General features: G+C 46.9%; 1 protein-coding gene across 2 annotated transcripts; it reads left to right on the top strand.

Moving 5' to 3' along the window:
- The first annotated feature begins 17346 nt into the window (after positions 1-17346).
- On the top strand, positions 17347-27163 carry SDR42E1 (short chain dehydrogenase/reductase family 42E, member 1). Of its 2 annotated transcripts, none has more exons than XM_060253739.1 (3): positions 17347-17558; positions 22130-22232; positions 25820-27163. In XM_060253739.1, the coding sequence occupies exons 2-3, from the start codon at positions 22165-22167 to the stop codon at positions 26934-26936; spliced, it is 1185 nt and encodes a 394-aa protein (XP_060109722.1). In that variant the 5' UTR covers positions 17347-17558; positions 22130-22164; the 3' UTR covers positions 26937-27163. The 2 variants fall into 2 exon arrangements, with proteins under 2 accessions (XP_060109722.1, XP_060109723.1); XM_060253740.1 differs by lacking the exon at positions 17347-17558 and adding an exon at positions 17834-17848.
- Positions 27164-27425: the final 262 nt, after the last annotated feature.

Below are 27425 nucleotides of genomic sequence, written 5' to 3'. Positions count from 1 at the left end.
CACCACCACTAACCCTCAGTGGCTTACGAAAACTATGTCTCGCTATAAGGCAGCATATCTTATATAGGAACAGGATGAAGGGAGGGAGTAGAGGGTACAGAGGAGTGGGCTGGGCATAAGGGTGGGAAGATCTCTCTTAGGGTCTGCGATGATGCCGGTGAACCAGAGCAAAAATTTGTTTGCACAGAGCGGCTCGTCTGAGCCGCTTCCACTTCCTCTTTTCCTATTATTTTTTTTTATGGCAAGAGGACTCCACCTTCTAAGGGATTCACGGCTCGGATAATGATTGACAGAAGTGGACATGAAGATGTGAGCTGGGGCCTCGGGGATGTTAAGAACAGCCACACGATTGACGGAGTTAAGAGGAAAGGGGGGGGGGGGGGAGAGAATGTATTTCTGCAACAGAGAAGAACAGAGAGTCTTCTCCCGCTGATGCACTTTGATATATGCCCTTCCAATTTAACAGGCTATTCCACTATGCAGTTGCTGCTCTAGACTCAGTTTGTTTGAAGCGTGCCCTCCAATGTTCAGCGGGGAGGATCCAAATGGATGCCAGAACGAATACGCGAGGAAGTCCAGCCACTGTAATCGCTAGATTCGAGTTCAGTTAGCACCTTAGAGATCAACAAAATTCTGAGGGTATAATCTTTCAAAAGTCAAAGTTCCTGACAAAGGGAGCTTTGAATGATTAAAAGCTTAAATCCTGAAAATATCACTGGTCTCTAAGGCGTTTGTCATCAATCTCTCTGTCTCTCTCTCTCTCTCTCTCTCCTTATCCAAATCTCCTGGTGATGAGGTAGAGGTCCTAACCCTCTGCCTGACTCCTGCATTTCAATGGCTAAGAGTAAACAAATTGGAACTCAACCCTGGAAAGCCAGAACGAACACTGGTTAGAAGGTCGAGGTTTCAAATGATGGTACGCTCTCCACATTCGAATGAGTTCAGCTGACCTTGGCTGACTCAGCTAAGAGCCTCAGAGTTCTAGTGGACCCAATGTTATTGCTGGAGAACCAAGTTACGGCTGTTGTAGAAAAAGGCATTCTTCCAACTCAGCCTAGCTTGAAAAAAATGGCCCCTTACCTTGGCTTGGCTGATCCGGCCACCTGGATCCATGCCACAGCGACTCGACTACTGGCATGCAATATGGAAACTCCACTTGGTGCAGAATGTCACAGCTAGATGGAGCTAGATAGGAGCTCGATGGAGCAATCATATTACTCCCATTCTACAGTCACTCCACTGGCAGGCTATCAGTTACCAGGCTCAATGTAAAGTTATTGGCAGAGCCCTTCATGGCTCTGGGCCCTTATATCTGTGAGACCATCTCTTCCCCCCGTGCTCTGCCTCAACAGTGTCATTCATCTGAGCAGGGCATTTTGCAGATGCCAAACAAAATCAAAAACTGTCTGTATAGGTGCCTTCTCTGTGGTGGCCCCGACCTTGTGGAACAGCCTGCCCGAGGAGGTCGGGAAGGCTCCCACTCCCCTGGCTTCTCACAAACTACGCAACACTGAATTATTTGAGAGGGTTTTTCTACCCAGGCAATACAGCTGCACTGTAGTGTGTGTGAGAGAGAGACAGAGAAAGAGAGACAGTCTTTTTGACATGCAAGGTGGGAGAAAACCCTTCATTTTTGAAGGGTCTTTCAGAGCTCCTCTTGAGAATGTCCAATAACTGCCCTCTCTCAGTGTAAGTGCACACAAAAGCTCACGCCTTGAGTAAAACTCACTGAACTCAATCTTTGCTCTCACTAGCCGTCATTGATGTCATTACCCGGCTCCCCTATCAAATCACTTCCATAGCTTCAGTGATCCCCGGTGAAGTGAGATCAGAAATGTGACTGGGACTACAGTCACAGTCTCGTGAAACTTCTGGCTCACGCCATCGATTGGCTTCTCTTCTAGCAGAGATGTTATCACCGAGTCGCATCTGCTTGCCTAGGCAATTCATTTATCTAGTATTCCCTGACTGGACGAGATCAGCTATGCGATTATGGGCACTTTACACAGACAGCTCAAACTCCAGGTGGGGACAAGACAACACAAGAAAACACGATGGATAGGCCGGTAAACACAGAAACAACACTGTGTAATTATCATTAATGTAATTATTATCAATCAATTATTAAGAACATAAGAGAAGGCATGTTGGATCAGGCCAATGGCCCACCTTGAGAGTCCCGTGGATTGCAAGAAGATCCAATCAGTCAGTCCTAAGGGAAATCAACCCAGACTATTCCCTGGAAGGTCGGATGCTGAAGCTGAAGCTCAAATACTTTTGCCCCCAAATGAGAAGGGAGCACTCCCTGGAGAAAATCCTGATGCTGGGAAAGACAGAAGGCAAAAGAAGAAGGGGACGGCAGAAGATGAGATGACTGGACAGTGTTACTGATGTAACAAACACACATTTGAGCAGACTTCGGAGGATGGTGGAAGACAGGAAGGCTTGGTGTGACTTTGTCCATGGGGTCACAAAGAGTCGGACTCAACGGTGCGACTGAACAACAACAACTCTCTCTCTCTCTCTCTCTCTCTCTCTCTCTCTCTCTCTCTCTCTCTATATATATATATATATATATATATATATATATATATATATACATATATATACATACATACTCCATCAGTGGCTATTAGCCACAGTATATATACTGTATATATATGTATACATACATACACAATATATATACTGTGGCTAATAGCCACTGATGGAGTATTCATCAATATTGTTGCAGAACATTTGTTAATAATAATTACACGGTGTTGTTTCTGTGTTTACCAGCCTCCAGGTGGGGCCTGGGGATCTCCCACTTTTACAACTGATCTCCTCCAGCTGGCAGAGATCAGCTTCTCTGGAGGGAATGGCTGCTTGGAAGGGTGGACTCTCTGGCATTTGTGTCATGTTAAGGCCCCTGCCCTCTCCTGGCTCCACCCCCAAAGTCTCCAGGTTTTCTCCAACCCAGACCCGGCAAACCTAGCACCTACAAGCAACACGTCGAGGAACCGTGCCTTAGAGGTTTATCAGGACCAAGGCTTTTTTTGAGCAGCAACGCACAGGAACACAATTCAGGCTGGCTTGGCATTAGGGTATGTGGCCTAATATGAAAAATTAGTTCCTGCTGGGCTTTGTCTACAAAAATGTCCTGTGTGAAACAATGATGATGTCAGGGGGTGTGACCTAATATTCAAATGAGTTCCTGCTGAGGTTTTTCTACAAAAAATGCCGTGATCAGGACATTCAGAAAAACGCTCCCCTGGGAATAAGCCCCACTGAACAGACCTGTGTAGACTTCTGAGTAAACCTGTTTAGGATTGCTGATTAAATTTCTGGCGTGTTTTTTTTTTTTTTTAACCGGGGGCGGCAGGGAAGAAGTCTCTAGCTCAAGGGTGTCAAACTCATTTGTTATGAGGGCTGGATATGACATAAATGAGACCTTGTCAGGCTGGGCCATGTGTGGACCTATTTAAGATGAAGTAGCAGAGATAGAAACTTTATAGGAAATGAAAGGTCCCCTGTGCAAGCACCAGTAGTTTCCGAATCTGGGGTGACGTTGCTTTCACAACGTTTTCATGGCAGACTTTTTTTTTCTCTTTTCTTTTTAAATATTTATTTGCAACACAAAAATTACAATCATACGTTTTCCATTACAACTCCATCATATTACATAACTACCATTCTGTTTCAAATTGTCTGACATTCGCGAAGAAAAAGAAAGGGGGGAAAAACACACTGAGAGGCATAGGTGGATATAACACTTTTTAGCATATTAACAATCTTACTTTATATATCATTATTTCTTTCCGGAACTTATTTTCTTAAATACCATTTAATCATCATTATTATTATTACCTATTACTCCCTTTTCTCCAACTTTTCCAACCCTATTATTAATCCAACTATAAAGCTTTCCCAATTTTTTAATTGCCTGCGCTTTAGATTTCCCGTTCATAATTGTAGTCAAAATATCAGCATCTATTGCTTGAAAGACCTTTTCTATCACTTCCTCCAAACTTGGGCATTTTATTTGTCTCCAATATTTGGCGTACAAAATTCTTGCAGCAGCAAGAACAAAACTTATCATATAAGTATCCTCTTTAGGGATTTTCTGACCATTGACAGCAACATTACTTCCAGTTTGAACTGGCAATCAGTTTTTAAAAACCCTTTCAAAGATTCATAAATTTCAATCCAATACTTTTTTGCCACTCTACATGTCCACCATATATGAAAGAAAGTACCGATTTTTTCGTCACACTTCCAGCATTTAAGGGAAATACTAGGGTTAATTTTTGCCAACTGAATCGGTGTTATATGTCATCTATGAAACATTTTAAAGAGATTTTTTCTAAAATTAACCGCTTTGATTTTATAATTTATTTGCCAAATTCGTGACCCCTGCTCCAACTCAATAGGCCTCCCCAAATTTTGTGCCCATTTTATCATCGCCTCTTTAACAACCTCGTCTTCCAATTTAAACTGTATCAAATAATTATAACATTTTTTGATTAACTTATTCTCCTTAGACATCATTAACTTGTCAAAATCAAAATTGTCTTTGGTGAAGCCCTTAAGTTTATCTTTATTAAATTTTGCACTAATTGGCATATTTAACCACCAATCCATTTTTTCCCAGTGGCTCCATTTCCTCCTTTGTCAAAGTATCATCCTCCTTCAATAAATCCTGATATCTCAGAACTTTTGAGAAATCAAATAATTGCGGTTGCATAGAGGCTTCACCGGGAGATATCCATCTAGGAATCTTGTGATAAATTATTCTCTTAACTTTTAACCAAGTATGATAAATAGATTTACGAACTAGGTGGTTTGTAAAATATTTTTGCTCTTTTTCAATGTACCACATGTTAGCATGCCATCCTGACTTGAGGTCATGCCCTTCTAAGACTAAAACTCTTTTATTCTCTAGACCTACCCAGTCCTTCAACTATATCAAAACATTTGCCATATAATACGTCTCCCAGTCAGGGAGGGCCAGCCCACCATTTTCTTTTCTGTCCCAAAGGATTTTCTGTTTAATCCTAGGTTTCTTACCTAACCAGACAAAATGCATCACAATTTTGTTCAGTTTTGTAAAAAAATCTTTTCTTAAACTTAAATTAACTGTCTGAAAAAACAACAACATAACTTTTGGGAGAATAGTCATCTTAATAACAGCAATCTGTCCCATGAATAACAATTGCAGTCCTTCCCACTTTTTAAAGAGAATCTCAAGTTCTTTTAGCAATGTCTGATAGTTATTTTCATAGGTATCACTACATTTATTCGTTAGAGTTATCCCCAAATATTTAACTTTTTTTTCTCTTTTAAAACGAGCCTTTTTTTCTAAATTCTTTACCTCCTGTTCTGACATATTTTTTGTCAATAATTTTGACTTCTGATCATTTATTTTTAAGCCAGCTACCTGGCCATATTCTTTTAGTTCTCTTAACACTTCTTAAATGGATTCCATTGGATTTTGGAGAATCAATACCAAATCATCCACATAGGCTAATAACTTATAATCTTCTCCCCTTATTTTGAGACCTTTCATTTCTGAATCCCCTCTAATAGTATTATTTAGGATCTCTAATGATAAAATAAAGAGAAGCGGTGATAACGGACAACCTTGTCTGGTGCCTTTAAATAACTTAATTTCCTCTGTAGTTTCTCCATTTATTATTATTCTAGCTTTCTGATTTTTATATATTGCCTTTATCGTGTTTATGAATTTTTCTCCAAAGTCCATTAATTTAAGTTGAAGTGTCATAAAATTCCAGTTCAAGTTGTCGAAGGCCTTTTCAGCATCCAAAAAAATCAACGACAGTTGTTTATCCGTATTTACCTCAAAATACTCCAAAATATCATGGCAGACTTTTTACGGGGTGGTTTGCCATTGCCTTCCCCAGTCATCTACACTTTTCCCCCAGCAAGCTGGGTACTCATTTTACCGACCTTGGAAGGATGGAGGGCCGAGTCAGCCTCGAGCTGGCTACCTGAAAACCCAGCTCCCACCGGGGATCGAACTCAGGTCATGAGCAGAGCTTAGAACTGCAGTACTGCAGCTTTAACACTCTGCGCCACGGGGCTGTTCGCAGAAACTTTATAAAGGACACACAAACAAAGCCACCCTGAGCCTCCCTTGCAGGGAGGGCGGGATATAAATCAAATAAATAAATGTAAAGGGGTTTTTTAAACTTAAACTAAAACAAACTTAAGACATTAAGGTGCTTTCTTTGTATTTCTCCCATGGGATCCAGGGAACTGGGCAAAAAAAGCTCTGGCTCTTTCCTTCCTTCCCCCATGGAACAGGAGGGGGAGGAGCCTCAGCCAATAGAAGGAAGAGAGGCTTGGCTCAGTAGCTCTGCTGTGTGATTCAGAGAGCCTGGCAAAGCAAACTCTGCCTCCCCCCCCTTCTTCCCCAGGGGAGGAACCTCAGCCAATGGGGAAAATAGAGGTTTTGCTCTGTAGCTCCTGTGTGATGGAGTAAGCCTGGCAAAGAAAGCTGTCATGCAGAAGGGAGCAACGGAGTGGGAGAAGGAAGCAGATGACAGTCAGTTGCTCAGGGGCCTGATAGGAGCCCTCTGGGGGCCTGATTCGGCCCCTGAGCTGCATGTTTGACACCCCTGCTCTAGCTCCTCTCCTTATGGAGAGCCTAAAACCCTCTACATAGAGGATCTGGGGTTTCAATATTCCAACATGTCTCATTCGTATTTTCAAAGAGAGCGCTGGAGGAAGCTTCACTTTCCCCTCACTTCTGGTTCTCTTCAAAAAAACGTGCAGATTCTGGCTGCCTTGAAGCTGGTAGGACCCAGTCTTGCCATACTTCTCTGAGAGATGAGGGGGGGCACTGTGAAGGGAGGGCGGGAGGTGGTGGTGGGGCAGCAGGCAGAAAGCCTGCCTAAGGTACCAGGTGCTCTCCAGATGGCAAACATCCGCTCCTCTTAAGGCGGGGGGAGTGAATGCCTTCATTTGGGTGGGTGGGAAGACAGCAAGGGGGGGTGGAGGCACTCTCCTTTACTCCCCCCCCCACAACAGACACCCTGTGAGATAGATGGGGCTGAGAGAGCTCTGACAGAAGCTACCCTTTCAAGGGCAACTCTTACAAGAACTATGGCTGTTCCAAGGCCATTCCAGCAGCTGCAAGTGGAGGAGTGGGGAATCAAACCCAATTGAGCCTGGAAACAGCTGAATTAGTCAGTTAGGAAATCTGATTGCATTTCTCAAGGCTTGAATATAGATCCGTCATTTCCCACGGTTTATTGAAACTAAAGAGATTGCATCACCAATTGCTGTTCATGGGAATGAATGGTTACCATGCTTTACTTGTGTATATTTGTACACTGAAATGCAGCAACCCTTTGATCCTGCTGTTTCAACTTCCCCGCACTTGAGCCATATGCATAACTAGAAAAAGGCCTGTTGTGAAGAACAATACAACAGACTCTAGAAGAAGGCTCTGGGGAAGTGCCTCCACCCCCCCCCCCTTGCTGTCTTCCCACCCACCCAAGTGAAGGCATCCACTCCCCCCACCTTAAGAGGAGCGGATGTCTGCCATCTGGAGAGCAGTTGTAATTCTGAGTGCTCTCCAGCCCTCACCTGGAGACTGGCCACAGTGGCTCCCCAGGAGGAAAGGCCTCTCCTTCGGAGGCCATCTGAAGAGCAGTTGTAATTCTGAATGCATTTGGAATAAAACTTTGTTGGTCTTAAAGGTGCTACTGCACGCCTGTTGTTGTTGTTCTGAGTCTGACTCTTTGTGACCTCATGGCTGAGTCTGACTCTTTGTGGCCCCACGGACCAAGTCACGCCAGGCCCTCCTATCTTTCACCATCCTTAGAAGTCTGCTCAAATTCATGTTAGTCCAGCCATCTCATCTTCTGCCGTCCCCTTCTTCTGCCTTCTGTCTTTGGCGGCATCAGGGTCTTCTCCAGGGAGTGCGCCCTTCTCATTTGCTGGCCAAAGTATTTGAGCTTCAGCTTCAGCATCTGACACTTAACCATTACACCAGATGCTGGGGAATGAACCTTAGACTCTCTGCATGCCAAGGAGACGGTCTTCCCTGCCCTCAAGTGTCAATATTTACTTGAGAGGGAGGGGGAAGAAGGATACCCAGTCTGCAAAACCTTTTCTTTCAACACAGCTCTCCAGTAAATGAGTGATTTCTCCGCCTGCATCTTTGCTGAGAACCTGGTTGCCCGCCTGAGATGCTACTCAAAGAGGAGAACCATCTCTTTCTGATTTCTCTCTTTCCCAAAGGAAGCTTTCTCATGGCATTTGGTTGTTGTTCAGTCGCACAGTCGAGTCCGATCTTTGCAACCCCATGGACCAAGTCAGGGCAGGCCTTCTTGTCTTCCACCGTCCTCCAAAGTCTCTTCCGCTCTTCCCCAGTAGCATATTGGGCACCTTCCGACCTGAGGGGCTCATCTTCCAGCGCCATATCATTTAGCCTTTTGTTACTGTCCATGGGAAGAGCCCTGTGGCGCAGAGTGTTAAAGCTGCAGTACTGCAGTCCTAAGTTCTGCTCACGACCTGAGTTCGATCCCTGGTGGAATCCCGGGTTTTCAGGTAGCCGGCTTGAGGTTGACTCAGCCTTCCATCCTTCCGAGGTTTGTCAAATGAGTACCCAGCTTGCTGGGGGGGGGGGGAGTGCAGATGACTGGGGAAGGCAATGGCAAACCACCCCGTAAAAAGTCTGCTGTGAAAACGTTGTGAAAGCAACGTCACCCCAGAGTCGGAAACGACTGGTGTTTGGACAGGGGACCTTTCCTTTCCTACTGTCGATGAGGCTCATCTTCCAGCGCCGTATCTTTTAGCCTTTTGTTACTGTCGATGGGGTTTTCTTGGCAAGGATACTGGAGTGGGTTGCCATTTCCTTCTACAATGTGGATCGCATTTTGTCTGGGTTCTCAGCTGCAGCCTGTCCATCTTGGGTGGCCCTGCCTGGCATAGCCCACAGCCTCACTGAACCGTGCAAGCCCTCTCGCCATGTCAAGGCAGCTATCCATTTTTGTTGTTGTTGTTCAGTCACACAGTCAAGTCCGACTTTCTGTGACCCCATGGACAAAGTCACGCCAGGTCCTCCTGTCTTCCACCATCCTCCGAAGTCCGCTCAAATGCATGTTTGTTATATCAGGAACGCTGTCCAGCCATCTCATCTTTTGTCATCCTCTTCTTCTTTTGCCTTCTGTCTTCCCCAGCATCAGGATCTTCTCCAGGGAGTGCTCCCTTCTCATTTGGAGGCCAAAGTATTTGAGCTTCAGCTTCAGCATCTGACCTTCAGGGAACAGTCTGGGTTGATTTCCCTTCGGACTGACTGATTGGATCTTCTTGCAGTCCAAGGGACTCTCAAGAGTGGCATTTTTAGTCCACCAAAATTGTTCTACAGAAGACAAAAATCCCCAGCTCAATGAGGCCTCTACAGAGGCAAAGGGTGTTTTTACACTGAGTTTGATCCAGAGCTTTAGAGTCTTCAAATCGCTTGCCACCGTTCCTCTTTAATTATTTTCCTTTTACATTGGTGAATTTGCTCTGCTCATTTTGCGTAGCCAAACTTCTATATTTCCTGCTGAAAGCGTTTCAGTTTGGGGCGGTGTGTGTGTGTGTGTGTCTCTGATCAGAGGGCAGAAGGAATACTAGTGCTTACTTAAATGTATATAATTGCTTGGAAATCATGTGAACTCTGCAAAAACAATATACATTTAAATTACAAGATGAGGCAAGCAATGATATGTAAAAATTTCAAGTGCTGTCTGTTCTCATGCAAATTACTGCACCTTGTGGCTTTTGGAGGAGTCTTTTAAAACGCAGGAAAACTTCTACAAGTTTGAAACGCCTGTAGAGAAATGACCGGATCAAAACTAGTTTCGAGAAAAACGTTGCAGCAGCAGTGCTGGAACTCATCTCACCAAAACAAATGTAAATCCTTTGGGCAGCAATGATGCAAAACAGCTGTGAGAACGTTAGGTAATGTGAAAGGTGAGTTTCCAATGCAGTGATAGAGTCACAAACTGTCAGTGTAAAAACACCCAAAGACTCTTTCATGTTAGAAAGGAGGGTGTGCGTGTTCTACTTTAGATTAATAGACAGATGTTGCTTCAAAGGACTTCGGATGACATTTAATGTGCTCTCTACAGAGGGTTGCTTGCTATGAAATCAACCCTAAGTAGTGGCCAGAAACTAGGATATTGGGCTGAGAAACTGGGGGAGAGAAATCAGTGAGAACGGCGCAATTATAAGTGGGAGCTCTCTGAGAAGAACTCTGACCTGGGTGGCCCAGGCTAACCCGATCTAGTCAGATCTCAACAGTGAAGCAGGGTGAGCCTGGGACCTGCCTACCTGAGGGACCTGCCTACCTGAGGGACCGTCTCTCCCCACATGTTCCCCAGAGAGTACTGAGATCGGGAACCCAAAACCTTCTCGCTATCCCCGAGCCAAAAGAAGCCCGCCTAAAATCCACCAGGGATAGGGCCTTCTCTGTTATGGCCCCTACATGGTGGAATCAGCTGCCGGAGGAGGTGAGGGCCCTGAGGGACCTTGTTCAGTTCCGCAGGGCCTGCAAGACAAAGCTCTTCCGGCTAGCCCACACCTAACTGATGAGAAACTAAACGTAGCTTTACCAGACTCCTGTTATATATTCTGTTGTGATGTTTAATGTTTCTAAGGTTTTTAATGTTTTAAATGCTTATATATTTAAATGTTAGGTTAATTTTATGTTTGATTCTTTGTTGTAAGCAGCCCTGAGCCACTTTGTGGGAAGGGCGGGATATAAATCCTAAATAAATAAATAAAAAAAATAAAAATTGGACAGAAGACCCCCAGGGAAGTCCACGGTTGCTACACAGAAGCGGGCAATAGCAAGCCACTTCCTTGAAAACTCTACAGGATGGAACAAAGTTTGCGGAGATGTGATGGCACTTCCCACCACCAATCGATCTGTCCTGACCTGGATGTCTCAGTCTAGCCCAATCTCATCCATGTTCAGCACTCAAGCGGGGCTGACCCTGTTCATACTTGGATGGGGAACCCACCAAGGAAGCCCAGGGTTGCTACGCAGAGGCAGGCAACAGCAAACCACCTCCGTCTCTTTCCTTGAAAGCCCAGTGGGTCACCATAAATCATCTGCAACTTGACCGCAGCCCTTTCTACCACCATCAGAATTCTTCGTATTCCTGCTTATCAGGGGTCGTTTTGTAGAAAAATAGGTGGTGGAGCTCAATAGCATAACTCAGTAGCGTATGCTGCCTCTCTCCCCCCCACACCAGCCAAAAGCAACCCGATGCAAGAAAAGAGAGTCCCGGGTGAGTGAGGCCTGCTTGGGCTGGTTAGAAATCCAGCCAGCCCAAGCAGGCCACGCTCACCTGGGACTCTCCTTGGTCACCCCGCCCCCCGCGCAGTCAAAAGGCCAGCAAGCCAACTGCTGCCCAAAATCACATAAGAAGTGGAGAAAGGGTGGTGTGGGCTTCTCCAGGGGTTAATGAGGGCTGCTGGGTGTATGGTAAAACTCCTGGTGGCTGGCTGGCTGCCCGCTCTCCTAATCCAGGGATTGTTATGCAGCTGCACCTCCTATTCAACGGACAAGCTAGATGGGAAGGAGGAGGGAGAACCCTCAGAAAGGTTCAGGAGCTGTGTTCCTGTGAGCTCCTGCTGAATTCGAGGCCTGCTGCTTAGGAAATCTCCGTTGATTCTTTTCACAAGATTTCCTTCTTTGAACCTGATGCTTTCCTCTCAATTAAATGAACCAAACTGAGAACGTCCAGGGTTGCTACAGAGGGGCAGGCAATGACAAACCACCTTCATTTGTCTCTTGCCTTGGAAACCCTAGTAGGGGTGTCAAATATGCAGCTCAGGGGCTGAATCAGGCCCCCGGAGGGATCCTATCAGGCCCCCGAGCAACTGCCTGTCGTCTGCTTCCATCACCCTCTCTCTTGCTTCCTTCTGCATCACAACCCACTTTGCAAGGCTTGCTCAAGGTTAGCCAGCTTGGAGAAGGCATTTGTTTCTTTAAATCGCTTCTCCAAGCTAAGCCATCCTATGGCTTGGAGAATGCATTTGAAGTTAAAGTTGCTTTCTTTCCACCGCTCCCTCCATCCCCCTCCCCCATCTATTTTCCTTCCTTCCTTCCAGTTTGGTGTAGTGGTTAAGTGTGCAAACTCTTTGATTCCCCACTCCTCCACTTGCACCTGCTGGAATGGCCTTGGGTTAGCCATAGCTCTGGCAGAGGTTGTCCTTGAAAGGGCAGCTGCTGTGAGAGCCCTCTCCAGCCCCACCCACCTCACAGGGTGTCTGTTGTGGGGGAGGAAGATAAAGGAGATTGTGAGCCGCTCTGAGATTCTGAGATTCGCTGTGAAGGGCAGGATATAAATCCAATGTCGTCGCCTTCCTTCCTTCCTTCCTTCCTTCCTTCCTTCCTTCCTTCCTTCCTTCCTTCCTTCCTTCCTTCCTTCCTTCCTTCCTTCCTTCCTTCCTTCCTTCCTTCCTTCCTTCCTTCCTTCCTTCCTTCCTCCCTCCCTTCCTTCCTTCCTTCCTTCCTTCCTTCCTTCCTTCCTTCCTTCCTTGTGATTCCCAAACATATGATGTTTATTCTACATGGCTCTTACATTAAGCAAGTTTGTCCACCCCCGAATTAGACAAACCAAGTTTCTACAGAAAACCACATGCTGACCCATCCATCAATGGGGGGGGGGGGGGGGCGTGTTTCCAAAGCACTGCAGATGACATAGGGGGCCTTCAGAGCTTTCCTTTCAAGCAAAAGATCCTTGAACGTCTCAGGTTCTTTCCCCAAAACAGGAGGATTGACTGCTAGACTGCATCATTTTAAATCAGGGATAAACATTCCCTACACTGATGGCTTCACTTTCTTAAGACTGTATTTTGTTTGCTTGCACTATTGCTCCCCCCCACCACCACCCAGTTCTTCATTCCGAGGCCCACTGGATTTGGTTAAGAATCTTAGCTGTTACAGCAAATTGTTCATCAAATTTTGTCCTTGCCCGACACCCGTAACATGCCCAGCTCCGATGCATTATTCTGTTTGACTCAGAGTCTTTTATCGTGCTTTGCAATTCACTTGCTGATTGACTCAGAGAGAAAGGCAGATGATAAACAAAGCTAATAATAATAACAGTAATCCTTTGACAAGCTATTGGTCCCTTGTTATCACTTTCAGCCAGGGCTTTTTTTTCTGTAGCAGGAACTTCTTTGCGTATTAGGCCACAGCCCTCTTATGTAGCCAATCCTTCAAGAGCTTACAGGGCTCTTCTTACAGGGCCTACTGTAAGCTCTTGGAGGATCGGCTACATCAGGGGTGTGTGGCCTAATATGCAAAGGAGTTCCTACTACCAAAAAAAAAGCCCTGGTTCTAGTTGGAGCAGGTATTCTCAAAAACCTGAGAAGCGACTGACCTTCGGCGCCTGGTCGCACCACACAGTAGAAAGTTACTTATGCAAAGTTACAGACATAACACAGTAGATTAGCAAGCCAGCAAACCTTCTAAACAGAACAAATCATCGTGGTTACAGAAGGGAATTCAAAACGGATGTCCTCATGACAAGAAACATTTTTGACAGAAGGGCTTTCAGTCAACGATCAAGGTATGCTGGAACTGAGCCCTGCTGCACACAAAGAGCTGTGACAAGGAAATCATGCCCAGGAGCTGGGTATGTTTAGCCTGGAGAGGAGATGGCTGAGAGGTGATACGATCACCATCTTCAAGTGCTTGAAGGGCTGTCCTATAAAGAATGGTGCGGAATTGTTTTCTGTGGCCTCAGGAGGTAGGACCAGAACCGATGGGTTGAAATTAAATGAAAAGTTTTCGGCTCAACATTAGGAAGAACTTCCTGACCGTTAGAGCGGTTCCTCAGTGGAACAGGCTTCCTCCTTGGGAGGTGGTGGGCTCTCCTTCCCTGGAGGTTTTTAAAGAGAGGCTAGATGGTCATCTGACAGGAATGAGGATCCTGTGAATGTAGGGGGCGGGTATTTGTGAATTAAGCAGCCCCGTGGTACAGAGTGTTAAAGCTGCAGTACTGCAGTCTGAGCTCTCTGCTCACGACCTGAGTTCGATCGTGGCGGAAGCTGGGTTCAGGTAGCCGGCTCAAGGTTGACTCAGCCTTCCATCCTTCTGAGGTCAGTCAAATGAGTACTCAGCTTGCTGGGGGGGGGGGGGGGAGTGTAGGTGACAAGAAGGCAATGGCATACTACCCCGTAAAAAGTCTGCCGTGATGCTACGTCAACCCAGAGTCGGAAATGACTGATGCTTGCGTGGGGGACTACCTTTACCTTTATTTGTGAATCTCCTGCACTGTGCAGGGAGTTGGACTAGATGACCCTGGGGGTTCCTTCCAACGCTTTGATTCTATGATTCTACATAAGAACATAAGAGAAGCCATGTTGGATCAGGCCAATGGCCCATCCAGTCCAACACTGTGTCACACAGTGGCCAAAAATCTATGCTTGTGGCCGCCACCACCTCCTGTGGCAGTGAATTCCACATATTAATCACCCTTTGGGTGAAGAAGTACCTCCTTTGATCCGTTCTAACCCGACTGCTCAGCAATTTTATCGAATGCCCACGAGTTCTTGTCTTGTGAGAAAAGGACTTCTTTCTCTACCTTCTCCATCCCATGCATAATCTCATAAACCTCTATCATGTCACCCCGCAGTCGACAAGCTAAAGAGCCCCAAGCGTTTTAACCTTTCTCCATACACAAAGGGATGTGGTAGGGAAAGCCACAGGTCGTGTCGCAAAGGAACTTTGGGTACCCAGTCAAAACATTCCCCCCACATCCTGCCAGCCCACCCAGTTAGCTGTATTTTAAAACCTATCAGTCCCTATAAAGCCTGATGAACACGGTGAACTACCTGCCCGGAAGGGGTCCCCAGTAATTCCAAAGTGAAAAGCCATGTCGATCTGGCGCTATCATGTCAATCCAGCTGTACATAAACAGTCCAACGTTTGTGCAATGTCTAGATCAAAGTGACCTATCGGCCTTCGAAATTCCTTTCCACCGGGGAGCACAGGTGACGCCTCGAAGCTGGAATGCTGACAGTCGAGAGTCTAAGACGGTGCCTCTCCCGGCATCGGCAAGAACAGCCAAAGGATTCCTTTCCCGCCAGCCAAGCAGACAGGGAGGCATTGTTGGAAATATGGGCCGGGGGCCCATTAGGTAATTAGTCACTTTTGTGAATGATGGGAAGTTATGCGACAACAGGAAGAAGCAAAGGAGGACATACCACTGGGGCAATCTGTTTCTTGCAGTTCAGAGCACCTGCGTACCCCACAATTTGGATTTTAAGAGACCGTCACGGAGATTTAAGAGGCACGCCTGAAGCGCCGAAGAGCCTGCAAGTCTATATTTCAAAATGTTGACATCCAGACCATACCCAGCCCTAATTTAGACGGCCCAGGCTGCCTTGCTCTCTTCAGATCACAGAAGCTAAGCAAGCTTGGTCCTGGTTGGTCCTTGGATGGAAGACCACCAAGGAAGTCTAGGGTCCCTACTTAGAGGCAATCTAAGTCCAGGGTCCCTACGGAGAGCCAGTTTGGTGTAGTGGTTAAGTGTGCGGACTCTTATCTGGGAGAACCGGGTTTGATTCTCCACTCCTCCACTTGCACCTGCTGGAATGGCCTTGGGTCAGCCAGAGCTCTGGCAGAAGTTGTCCTTGAAAGGGCAGCTGCTGGGAGAGCCCTCTCCAGCCCCACCCACCTCACAGGGTGTCTGTTGTGGGGGAGGAAGATAAAGGAGATTGTGAGCCGCTCTGAGACTCTTTGGAGTGGAGGGCGGGATATAAATCCAATATCTTCATCTACCTCACAGGGTGTCTGTTGTGGGGGAGGAAGGGAAAGGAGATTGTGAGCCGCTCCGAGACTCTTTGGAGTGGAGGGCGGGATATAAATCCAATATCTTCTTCTTCTGCTGCTGAACATCTCTTGCCTTGAAAACGCAACGAAGTTGCTATAAATCACTCAACGTTTTGTTCCAGAATCGTGCAAAAAGGGAAGAAGTCTTCTGCTCCCCTACAAGTCACAGCTCGTGTACGGGATGAGTCCTTCCTCCAACAACTTGACCTTCACAAATCCACCCTACCGAATTTGAAACAAGATAATGCTCCCAATTTCCTGCTCAAAAAATAAAATAAAATAAAAGCCCTAGGCAGCCTCCAGGTAGGACCAGGGGAACACCTGGGATTACAGCACCATAGAGTCCACTCTCCAAAGCAGCCATTTTGGTGTAGTGGTTAAGTGCGTGGAGAGAACCGGGTTTGATTCCCAACTCCTCCACTTGCAGCTGCTGGAATGGCCTTGGGTTAGCCAAAGCTCTTGTAGTTGTCCTTGAAAGGGCAGCTGCTGTGAGAGCCCTCTCAACCACACCCACCTCACAGGGTGTCTGTTGTGGGGGAGGAAAGTAAAGGAGATTGTGAGTCGCTCTGAGACTCTGAAATTTGGAGTGGAGGGGGCAGGATATATATCTGGGAAAACTGGATTTGATTCCCCACTCCTCCACTTGCAGCTGCTGGAATGGCCTTGGGTTAGCCAAAGCTCTCTGAAATTTGTCCTGTCGGCTCCAGGCTCCGTCAGGGAATCTTCAGATATATTCCTTTTGGAAGAAAAATCTGCACAGGCACTTTGACGTGCAAGCACTTCGTAGCACTAAGCACTTTGGACCTTTTGTTTTGATGTACTGTGCTTAGATGTGTTTTGTAAATGAATCATATGTACTTACCTCATAATATTAATTATTGAAATGGATCATGATAATAAAATACTTCAAAGTTTCACATACAAATAATTACAAGAATATTTTTGATTGCATTCGTTATTTGTCACGGTTTTTTTCCCTGGTTTTTCATCCCCAGGTGGGGGCAGGGGATCTCCCGGTTTGGAGGCCCTCCCCCCCCCCCCGCTTCAGGGTCATCAGAAAGGAGGGGGGAGGGAAATGTCTGCTGGGCACTCCATTATTCCCTTTGGAGACCGATTCCCCATAGGGTATAATGGATAATTGATCTGCAGGTATCTGGGGGGCTATTTTTTGAGGTAACCGAATTTGCAGCGTAGCACCCGGTGCTTCTCTTTAAAGCACCCTCTAAGTTTCTAGAAAGATTGGACCAGGGGGTCCAATGCTATGAGCCCCAAAAGAAGGTCCCCAATCCTTCATTATTTCCAGTGGAGGGAAGGCATTTAAAAGGTGTGCGGTCCCTTTAAATGTAATAGCCTGAACTCCCTTTGAAGTTCAGTCATGCTTGTCACACCCTGACTCCACCTCCAAAGTCTCCTGGTTCCACCCCCAAAGTCTCCCGGCTCCACCCCCAAAGTCCCCAGGTATTTCTTGAATTGGACTTGGCAACGCCACCGGCATCTCCAGCCGGCAAGTCATGTTTTAGAGCAGCCCACAGGCAAAGCAGCGCATTTTGCACAGGACATTTCTGCACCGCATCTCTTCTTTCTCTTCCCTCGTCGTCCAACTCCGCACCGTTTGGCCGTACAGCCGCGCCATCTTGTTGTACGGCACGGCGAGAGCCCTGTCGGGTCTCCCGCAAGGCGCCATGTCCGCACGACGGAACCTCGAACGGTGCAAAACGCGTTCAGTCTGCAGGGATTGGAGCGAGGCGGGTCTCTCTCGCGCTGCAAAAGCGGGTCCTTTGCTCTCGGCGGCCGATTTGCTTTGTGGGGGGAGGGAGGGGGGGTAGACTGGCCCGATTTGCTTTTGGGGTGCCGCTGGCCGATTTGCTCTCTTGCAAAAGGGAGGAAGGGAGAACTATGGCCAACGACGCTTGCTCTTCCCAGTAAGGCGAGGGTGGGGCGGAGCTGCCATAGGGCGAGGGGGCGGGATCGGCCGGATGCAAACCTCGAGATTGACAGGTGAGAGTTTTGGGGCTCCCGGGGTGAGCGGGCGGGGACGCTGAAAAAGCAACGGCTGGTCCTTTGGGGTCGTGCAAGGAAGCGACTGGGCTGCGCTTTTGCAAACTGCTCCTTCCCCTCGCCTCAGCTTTTCATTGTTAGCTCTGCTCCCCAAATCTGTGCTAAGAGGGGCTGGGGCTCAGGGGCAGAACATCTGCGTGGCATGCAGAAGGTCCCAGGTTCAATCCCCGGCAGCATCTCCAGTTAAAACGACCGGGCCCTAGATGCAACATTAGAATTACTTCTCTCTCGGCTTGGCTTCGCGAACGAAGATTTAAGAAGGGTGCAATAGTCCATGTCTGCTGCAGGCTCGCTGGTGGCTGACAAGACCAATGCGGGACAGGCAGGTCCGGCCACAGTGGCTGCAGGGAAAAGTCTGATTTAGGGTTGGTGCTGTAGCAGTGCGATTCTTCATGCTGCTAGAATCGCACTGCTAGAATTACTTAACACATGCATAAAGGGGTGGGGGGGTGGGATCTAGTATACTTAGGGTTGCTAAGTCCAATTCAAGAAATATCTGGGGACTTTGGGGGTGGAGCCAGGAGACATTGGGGTGGAGCCAAGAACAAGGGTGTGACAAGCATAATTGAACTCCAAAGGGAGTTCTGGCCATCACATTTAAAGGGACAGCACACCTTTTCAATTCCTTCCTTCCATAGGAAATAATGAAGGATAGGAGCACCTTCTTTTGGGGCTCATAGAATTGGACCCCCTGGTCCAATCCTTTTAAAACTTGGAGGGTATTTTGGGGAGAGGCACTAGATGCTATACTGAAAATTTGGTGCCTCTACCCCAAAAAACAGCCCCCCCCCAGAGCCCCAGATACCTGCGGATCAATTCTCCATGATTTTCTATGGGAATAAATCTCCATAGGGAATAATAGTTCCCTCCCCTCCCCCCCACTTTCTGATGACCCTGAAGCGGGGGGGAGGGCCTCCAAACCGAGGGATCCCCTGCCCCCACCTGGGGATTGGCAACCCTAAGTATACTGTATATGTTTTATACATGCATTTGCTGTAACTTGTGAGCAGGAGGGAGGGTAAGGCAGTTTCATATCTGTATGCACACGTGTGCTTCATACAGATGCATACACACTCCATTAGTACCCCCAGGAGACTTTGGGGGTGGAGCCAGGAGCAAGGGTGTGGCAAGCATAATTGAACTCTGGCCATCACATTGAAAGGGACTGCACATCTTTTAAAAGTCTTCCTTCCACTGGCAATAATTAAAGATAGGGGCACCTTTTGGGGCTCATAGCGTTGGACCCCCTGGTCCAGTCCTTTTGAAACTTGGAGGGTGTTTTGAGGAGAGGCACCAGATGCCAGGCTGCAAATTTTGGTGCCTCAACCTCAAAAAACAGAACCCCCCACCCCCCGAGGCCCAGATACCCGCTGATCAATTCTCCATTAGATAGATAGATAGATAGATAGATAGATAGATAGATAGATAGATAGATAGATAGATAGATAGATAGATAGATAGATAGATAGATAGATAGATAATTTTATTTATATCCCGCCCTCCCCGCCGGAGCAGGCTCAGGGCGGCTAACAACATCATTCAGTTATACAAAAAACAAAGTTACATTTAACATTAAAATTCTGATAAGTTTAAAATTAATTAATTAAGTGATAAAAGTGCTAATGCTATTTGTTCTTTTATGATGGCGGTAATCATTAGCAATTACTTTCTTCGTCAGCGAAAGCCAGTCGGAAGAGGAAGGTCTTGCAGGCCCTGCGGAACTGTTCAAGGTCCCGCAGGGCCCGCATTTCCTCTGGAAGTTGGTTCCATAGGTTCGGGGCTACAGAGGAGAAGGCCCGATTGCGGGTGCATTGCAGCTTCACCTCTCTCAGTCCGGGAGTAGTCAACAAGTTTTTCCCGGCTGACCTCAGTGCTCTCTGGGGTTCATATGGGGAAAGACGGTCCCTAAGGTAGACAGGTCCTCGACCATATAGGGCTTTAAAGGTAATGACCAGCACTTTGTAACGAACCCGGTATATAACTGGCAGCCAGTGCAGCTCGCGCAGTCCAGGCTGTATGTGCTCCCATTTAGGGAGCCCCAGCAACAGTCTGGCCGCTGCGTTCTGCACCAGCTGCAGCTTCCGGGTTCGGTACAGAGGCAGCCCCATGTAGAGGGCATTACAGTAATCCAGTCTCGAGGTGACCATTGCGTGAAGTACCGTTGCCAGATCTTGGCGCTCTAGGAAGGGAGCCAGCTGCCTTGCCCGCCTCAGGTGGAAAAAGGCTGACTTGGCAGTGGCTGCAATCTGGGCCTCCATTGATAATGAAGGCTCCAGTAGAACTCCCAGACTCCTAACCCGGTGCGCCGCTTTCAGTGGCGCCCCGTCGAAGACCGGAAGAGGTATTTCCCCTTCCCGGGCACCCCGACCCAGGCAAAGGACTTCTGTCTTAGCTGGATTCAGTTTCAGCCCGCTCCCCCTCAACCACGTTGCCATATCCTGCAAGGCCCGGTCTAAATTCTCAGGGACTTAGCCATTATACCCTATGGGAATCAGCCTCCATAGGGGATTATGGAGTGGCCAGCAGACATTTCTCTCCCCCACCCCCGCTTTCCAATGACCCTGAAGCGGGGGGAGGGCCTCCAGACGGGATCTCCTGCCTCCGCCTGGGGATTGGCAACCCTAACACTCATGCTGGAACCAAACCAAAGGTGTTTCCCTGCGTGGGAGGTATTCTATGTCTAACAAACCCCAAAATAAACCTTAAAAGAAGGGAGGCACATTCTATGCATTTTAATCCAGGAAGTAATGTGATGCAACTGATAATGTGATGGGGAGGGGGGGGGGTCTGTGGCTCAGAGGCAGAACATCAGCTTGACATGCAGAAGGTCCCAGGTTCAATCCCCGGCATCCCCAGTTAAAGGCAGTGAGTGCATCCCCCAGCATTCTCAGGCAGAAAGTGATGGGAAAGACCTCTGCCCGAGACCCTGGAGAGCAGCTCCCAGTCTGAGTAGACAGGCCTGACTTCGATGGACCAAGGTAGTCTGATTCAGTAGAAGGCAGCTTCTTGTGACCTGGGTGCTATTATTACTGTATCATCATCATCACTATTACTATTATCTCGTTCAACATCTTGGCTCCCATAGTGGCCAACCAGTTCCTCTGGACAGGCAACAACAGGGCAGAGAGACCAAGGCTTTCCTCTGATGTTGCCTCCTGGCTCTGGGATTCAGAGGGTTTGTGACTCTGTGGAAGTTCCCCAGTTAGAAGTCATTGGTAGACACATCCTCCATGAAACCATCTCATCCCCTTATGAAGCTGTTTATTCCTGTGGCTACCACTGCCTCCTCTGGTGGCGAATCCCACACTGGAATCATTCTCTGTGTAAAATAGTATTTCCTTTCGTCCATCCGGAATGTACCGCCCGTTAGTTTCAGTGGATGCCCTCGAGTTCTAGTATTTGGGGAAAGGGAGAAAAAGTTTCCTTTGTCAGCTGTGTCTCCCCCTCCCTCATAAATTATCTCTTTTCTAAACTGAAAAGCCCCAAACTCTTCAACCCTTCCTCATAGGGAAGGCGCTCCAACCACATAATCATCTTTCTTGCCCTTCTGAGCACTTTCCTGAATTTTTCTTATCTCTTTTTACATAGATGCAGACGTTTCTATATAGCAAGGCATTTGGAAAGCAATTTTTTAAACCATTGTTCTGACCTTATTTTATTTTATTTATTTCATTGCTTCTGTTATTTGAATTGGGTTGCTTTATATCAGCTCCCTTCTTTCTTTCTTTCTTTCTTTCTTTCTTTCTTTCTTTCTTTCTTTCTTTCTTTCTTTCTTTCTTTCTTTCTTTCTTTCTTTCTTTCTTTCTTTCTTTCTTTCTTTCTCCCTCCCTCCCTCCTTTCTTTCTCTTTCTTTCTTTCTTTCTTTCTTTCTTTCTTTCTTTCTTTCTTTCTTTCTTTCTTTCTCTCTCTCCCTCCTTCTCTCCCTCCCTCCCTCCTTCCTTCCTTCCTTCCTTCCTTCCTTCCTTCCTTCCTTCCTTCCTTCCTTCCTTCCTTCCTTCCTTCCTTCCTTCCTTCCTTCCTTCCTTCCTTCCTTCCCTCCCTCCCTCCCTCCCTCCCTCCCTCTTGGGTACAGGTTTCTTTTGAAAGAAGGACCACTGGTGAAGTTGAAAAAAAACCCCATCTCTCAAAGCATGCATTGTTTAGCTTCCAATACAAGGAATATTAAAAACCACGTTAAAAATACCCCATAACGCTTCTGTTATGCTTTCTTTTTATTTATAGATCCATTTGCTTACGATAGCACCAGGAAGCCAAATATGGATGCAGGAAACTCCGCCAAGGAAACGGTCCTCATTACAGGAGGAGGTGGTTATTTTGGCTTCCGGTTAGTGCCCGTGATGTAAAGGATTAACGTTATTTTGCGATCAATGGAGTCATAAAGCTCCAGCCATATTTAGCAGCAACGCAATTTGGTGGAGAGAAGGGGGCGGGGGAAGCATTTCAGTGATTTTGGTCACTTAGTGGTGACTCCAAATGCTAATTGTCTTGCTGGAAGTCTCAAAAATACCACTACATCTCCAACTTCATTAAATCATTGTAACTGCCTTGGCTCCTGTGTCTTTGCAGGGAGCAGGGCTTTTCTCTTTTCTTGTAGCAGGAACTCCTTTGCATATTAGGCCACACAGGCCTGATGTAGCCAATCCTCCTGGAGCTTACAGTAGGCCCTGCACTAAGAGCCCTGTAAGCTCTTGGAGGGTTGCCTGCATCAGGGGTGTGTGGCCTAATATGTTGTCATGATCCTGGACATAGTGAGGCCTGCAGGCCCCAGGGAAGCCTGCTTAGGAGTACTGGGAAGAGCCTACATTTCACAGGATTCCCTCTATCCCTCTGATTGGGTGGCAAGGGGTTTGGAGGGAATGTGGCCCAGAGAGGGGTGGGGCCAGGGAGAGAAGATAGAAGAGCCAAGCTCAGGAAGTGGGTGTTTTTTCCCTGGAAGGCTGAGCTGGAGGCAGGCTGTAGTCTGGATAGCTTGAAGCAGGGGAAAGACCCTTACCCAAGGGGGTAAGTGTTGGCATTTGAGTAGGGACTGTAAGATAGACAAGTTAGGGCATTTGTTTATTTTCCCCTTCACCCTTTTACTGTTTTATGCACCTTGGTTGTTATATTGCACTGACCTTTTAAATAAACCTTTTTATCCCCTGTTGTTAACTCTGCTTGGTCCTCACACCCATTATTTGGCCTAAGCTAAGGGAGGCATGGAAGGATATGGGAGGGTACTCTGGGTCTTCTCAAGGGAGACCCTTAACCCAGAGTGGTGGCAGCAGTTGGCAAGACCCCCCTGAGTCGTGACGTATTCAAAGGAGTTCCTGCTACGAAAAAAGCCATAACAAACAACTGTGAAATGAATAATGAAAAAAAATTCAAAACAATATATCTATTCGAACAATTCGTCAAAGCAATGCAATACTAATACTGCAGAAACTAAAGTACAAAAATCAACCTGTGATTACAATCTTAATATAAACGCCCAAAATTTCAGTCCAAGTTTATTCAAGTCCATGTGCAGACATTGAGTTCAGGTTTTTTAAAATTTAAGGCGATTCACCCGCTCCATCGGCTTACCTTAAAGTGCTGGCGCTCCAATTATTTCGTTGTAGAAAAACCTTACGATTTTCGAATTCTTAAACACCCAAATCCAAGGCTTCTAGTTTCTATAAAAGAACCATTCATAAGGTAAAGAATGTACTCCCTTAGATGAGGCTAGATTAGTTGCGGGGGATATCTTCGAGTCCAGACAGAACTTACATCCACCAGCGGGTTTTTTTCTCATGGAATTAATAGACATAGTTTTCGAGAAGAACTATTTCAGATTCGACAATGATTTTTTAAAATTCAAAAACGGGGTATAGCTGTGAGAAGTCGTCTAGTGCCGTCAGTTGCCAATTTATGGTGTCTGGAGAAGGAATACATTTGCGATCCACGGAACCCGTTTTTCTGAGGAGATATTGATTTATTTCAGATTTATTGATGATTGAATTTTTTTTTCATTACTCATTTCACAGTTTGTTTGTTTTTGCTCCTTACTGTGATACTCTAGGCTTGTTGACAAAAAAAAAAACCTGCGAAAAAGCAAAGAAAGCATATTTTTTTATAGCTGTACAAACTAGGGTTTGTCATTTGACTGCTCAAAAGAAACTTGATCAGCTGGGAGGTGGGGTGGGGAGAAGTTATGGCTCTGTGGCTTTGCATGCAGAGACCCCAGATTCAGGCGATGGCTACGTTTAGAACTTCTGTTTTGTGTGCAGAATGCACTAAATTCAATCCTTGGCATCTTCAGTTGAAGGGACCAGGAAGTAGATGATGGGAAAGGCCTCTGCCTGAGACCCTGGAGAGCAGCTGCCAGTCTGAGTAGACAAGACTGAATAGGAGGGACCAAGGGTCTGATTCAGTAGAAGGCAGCTTCATGTAATCACGTGATCTCACATGTTGTGAAAGACCCCTCTCGGGCCAAGATTGTGGAGAGATGGTGCCAATCTGTGAGGAAAGTACCGAGCTAGAAGGACCAATATAAAACAGCCCAGTGTTTTTAATGCACAAACCGGAGAGCCAGTTTGGTGTAGCGATTAAGAGTGCGGACTCTCATCTGGAGAGCCAGCTTTGATTCCCCGCTCCTCCTCTATGTGCAGCTGCTGGCGTGACCTTGGGTCCGTCACAAGTTATCTCAGAGCTGTTCTCTCCAGAGCAGTTCTCGAGAGAGCTCTCTCAACCTCACCTACCTCACAAGGTGTCTGTTGTGGGGAGGGGGACAGAAAGGAGATCGTAAGCGGCTCTGAGATTCCAAGTGGAGAGTGGGGTATGAATCCAAGCTCTTCTCTCCTTCTCCTTCTTTTTCTTCTCCTCCTCCTCCTCCTTCCTCTTCCTCCTTTGTAATAATAGCCTAGTATCCCAGACTTGACTCATCAGAGCTTGGAAGCTAAGGTTAGCAATGGTTGGTAGAAACTTGGGTGTGAGATTACGAAAGAAGAGCAGGGCTGCTATGTAGCGGAAGGCAATTGCAATCCGCCTATGAGTGTCTCTTGCATCAAAAACCCCACAGTCTGGAGGTCTCCATAGGGCAGCTGCGACTTCATGGCATAGAATTTTTAGCAGCCCAAATATCCTAGCTTAGTCTGAGCTTGTCCTAACTCGGAAGTTAAGCAGGGCCAGACATGGCTAGTGCTTGGATGAGACACCACCAAGGAAGTCCACGGTTGCTGTACAGAGGCCAGCAATGGCACACCACCTCTGCTTCTCTGATTTGAAAACCCAATGGTCCTGGGGTCACCATGACTTGGGTTTGGTGTAGTGGTTAAGTGCACAGATTCTTATTAGGGAGAAACAGGTTTGATTCCCCACTCCTCCACTTGCAGCTGCTGGAATGGCCTTGGGTCAGCCAGAGCTCTCTTATCTGGGAGAACCGGGTTCGATTCCCCACTCCTCCACTTGCAGCTGCTGGAATGGCCTTGGGTCAGCCATGGCTCTCATAGGAGTTGTCCTTGAAAGGGCAGCTTCCGGAAGAGCTCTTTCAGCCCCACCTACGTCACAAGGTGTCTGTTGTGGGAGAGGAAGGTAAAGGAGATTGTAAGCCACTCTGAGATTCAGAGTGAACAGTGGGATATAAATCCAATATTATTATTTCTTCTTCTTCTTCTTCTTCTTCTTCTTCTTCTTCTTCTTCTTCTTCTTCTTCTTCTTCTTCTTCTTCTTCTTCTTCTTCTTCTTCTTCTTCTTCTTCTTCTTCTTCTTCTTCTTCTTCTTCTTCTTCTTCTTCTTCTTCTTCTTCTTCGTGTTCATTGTGTCGTGACAGCACACCATTCACTGAATTAGAACCGCATGTCTAAATTGGCTGGCCAATGATTTCTGATGCCCTCAGCCAATTCTCTTCTGTTTCGTAGTCTTTTCCCATTAAGCACTTTTCCTGTTATCTTTTAGTTTAGGTTGTGCCTTGTCTGAAAGAGGCATGGATGTGATTCTCTTCGACGTCTCCAAGCCTGTCCAAGAGATGCCAGAAGGTATGACATTTGTACAGGGCGATGTCCGGCATACCTCTGAGTTGGAAAGAGCTGTCCGAGGCGTGGCTTGCATCTTCCATATCGCCTCCTATGGAATGTCCGGCCGGGAGCAGCTGAACCACAAACGTATAGAAGACGTCAACGTGAGAGGGACTGAGAATGTTATCCAAACTTGTAAGAAAAATGGCGTCTCAAAGTTGGTTTACACAAGCACATACAACGTGGTGTTTGGAGGCCAAGTAATTGAAAATGGAAACGAATTGTTGCCTTATCTGCCTCTCCACCTTCATCCAGACCACTATTCAAGGACCAAAGCTCTAGCAGAGATGAAGGTTCTGGAAGCAAATGGGACCTTCTTTGAAGATGGACAAGGGGTGCTGAGAACCTGCGCTCTGAGGCCGGCTGGTATCTTCGGACCTGGAGAACAGAGGCACCTCCCAAGAATCGTTAGCTACATTGAACGGGGGTGGTTTCGGTTTGTGTACGGGGATCCCGGCAGTTTGGTGGACTTTGTCCACGTCGATAATCTGGTTCAAGCTCACGTTTTAGCAGCGGAGGCACTAGGAGCCCCCCAGGGGTACATTGCAGCTGGACAGGCCTACTTCATCTCAGATGGCCAACCTGTGAATAACTTTGAGTTTTTCCGCCCCTTAGTGGAAGATTTAGGCTACGCGTTCCCAACTCTCCGCCTTCCCCTTTCGCTCATTTACTTCTTCGCCTTTCTCACTGAGATGGTTCATTTTGTGGTAGGCCGGTTGTATAACTTCCAGCCCCTCCTGACTCGCACGGAAGTGTACAAAACCGGTGTCACGCATTACTTCAGTCTGGAAAAGGCCGAGAAGGAGCTAGGCTACAAACCTGAGCAGAGTAACCTAAAAGAAGTGGTGGAGTGGTTTAAGGCCCAGGGCCATGGGTGCAAACCCAGAACATACACCCTGAAACATCTGCTTAGGCATACAGCACTCATTCTGCTCTTTTCCGTGGTGCTCCTTTTGTGGTTACCCAAAACAGTGAGGGGATCTGACAGGGAGACCTAACAAACGAGAATTTCAAAATGGTGCTAAATTAAGACTAAGACAGGAATCGTTCCTTTATTTTTTTTCTGGTGTCTGTGGAAGAGTCACATGCTGGACTGCTCTCTGTGTACCACATTTTGATTCCCCCCTTTCTCCAAGGACTTCAGAGTGGTGCATCTGGTTTTCCCATCCCCATTTTCTCCTCACAACACTCCTTTGAGGTAGATTAGACTTGAGAGTGAGTGGCAGTCTTGAAGTCAAGCAATTGTCTTCATGGCCCCATGGGGGACTTTGCCCCTGGATTATCCAGGTTCTGGTCTCACATTCTAAACACTCCACCACACTAGCCCTCCAGCTGCCTTGATTGCGTTGGCCCCAACCTCTGGAAAAGGAAGCAGGAAGAAACTTCTACTAAGAAGGTCTTTGACATGTGGTCTAGGTTTTTTAAAGTCTTCTTCTTGCCTAGCACCTTCTGAGATACCTAGACGAGCCTCACCATTGGACAGTTTG

This window comes from Heteronotia binoei, chromosome 14 (assembly GCF_032191835.1).
Source record: "Heteronotia binoei isolate CCM8104 ecotype False Entrance Well chromosome 14, APGP_CSIRO_Hbin_v1, whole genome shotgun sequence".
Lineage (NCBI taxonomy): Eukaryota > Metazoa > Chordata > Lepidosauria > Squamata > Gekkonidae > Heteronotia > Heteronotia binoei.
This window is presented reverse-complemented; position numbering and strand designations above follow the sequence as displayed.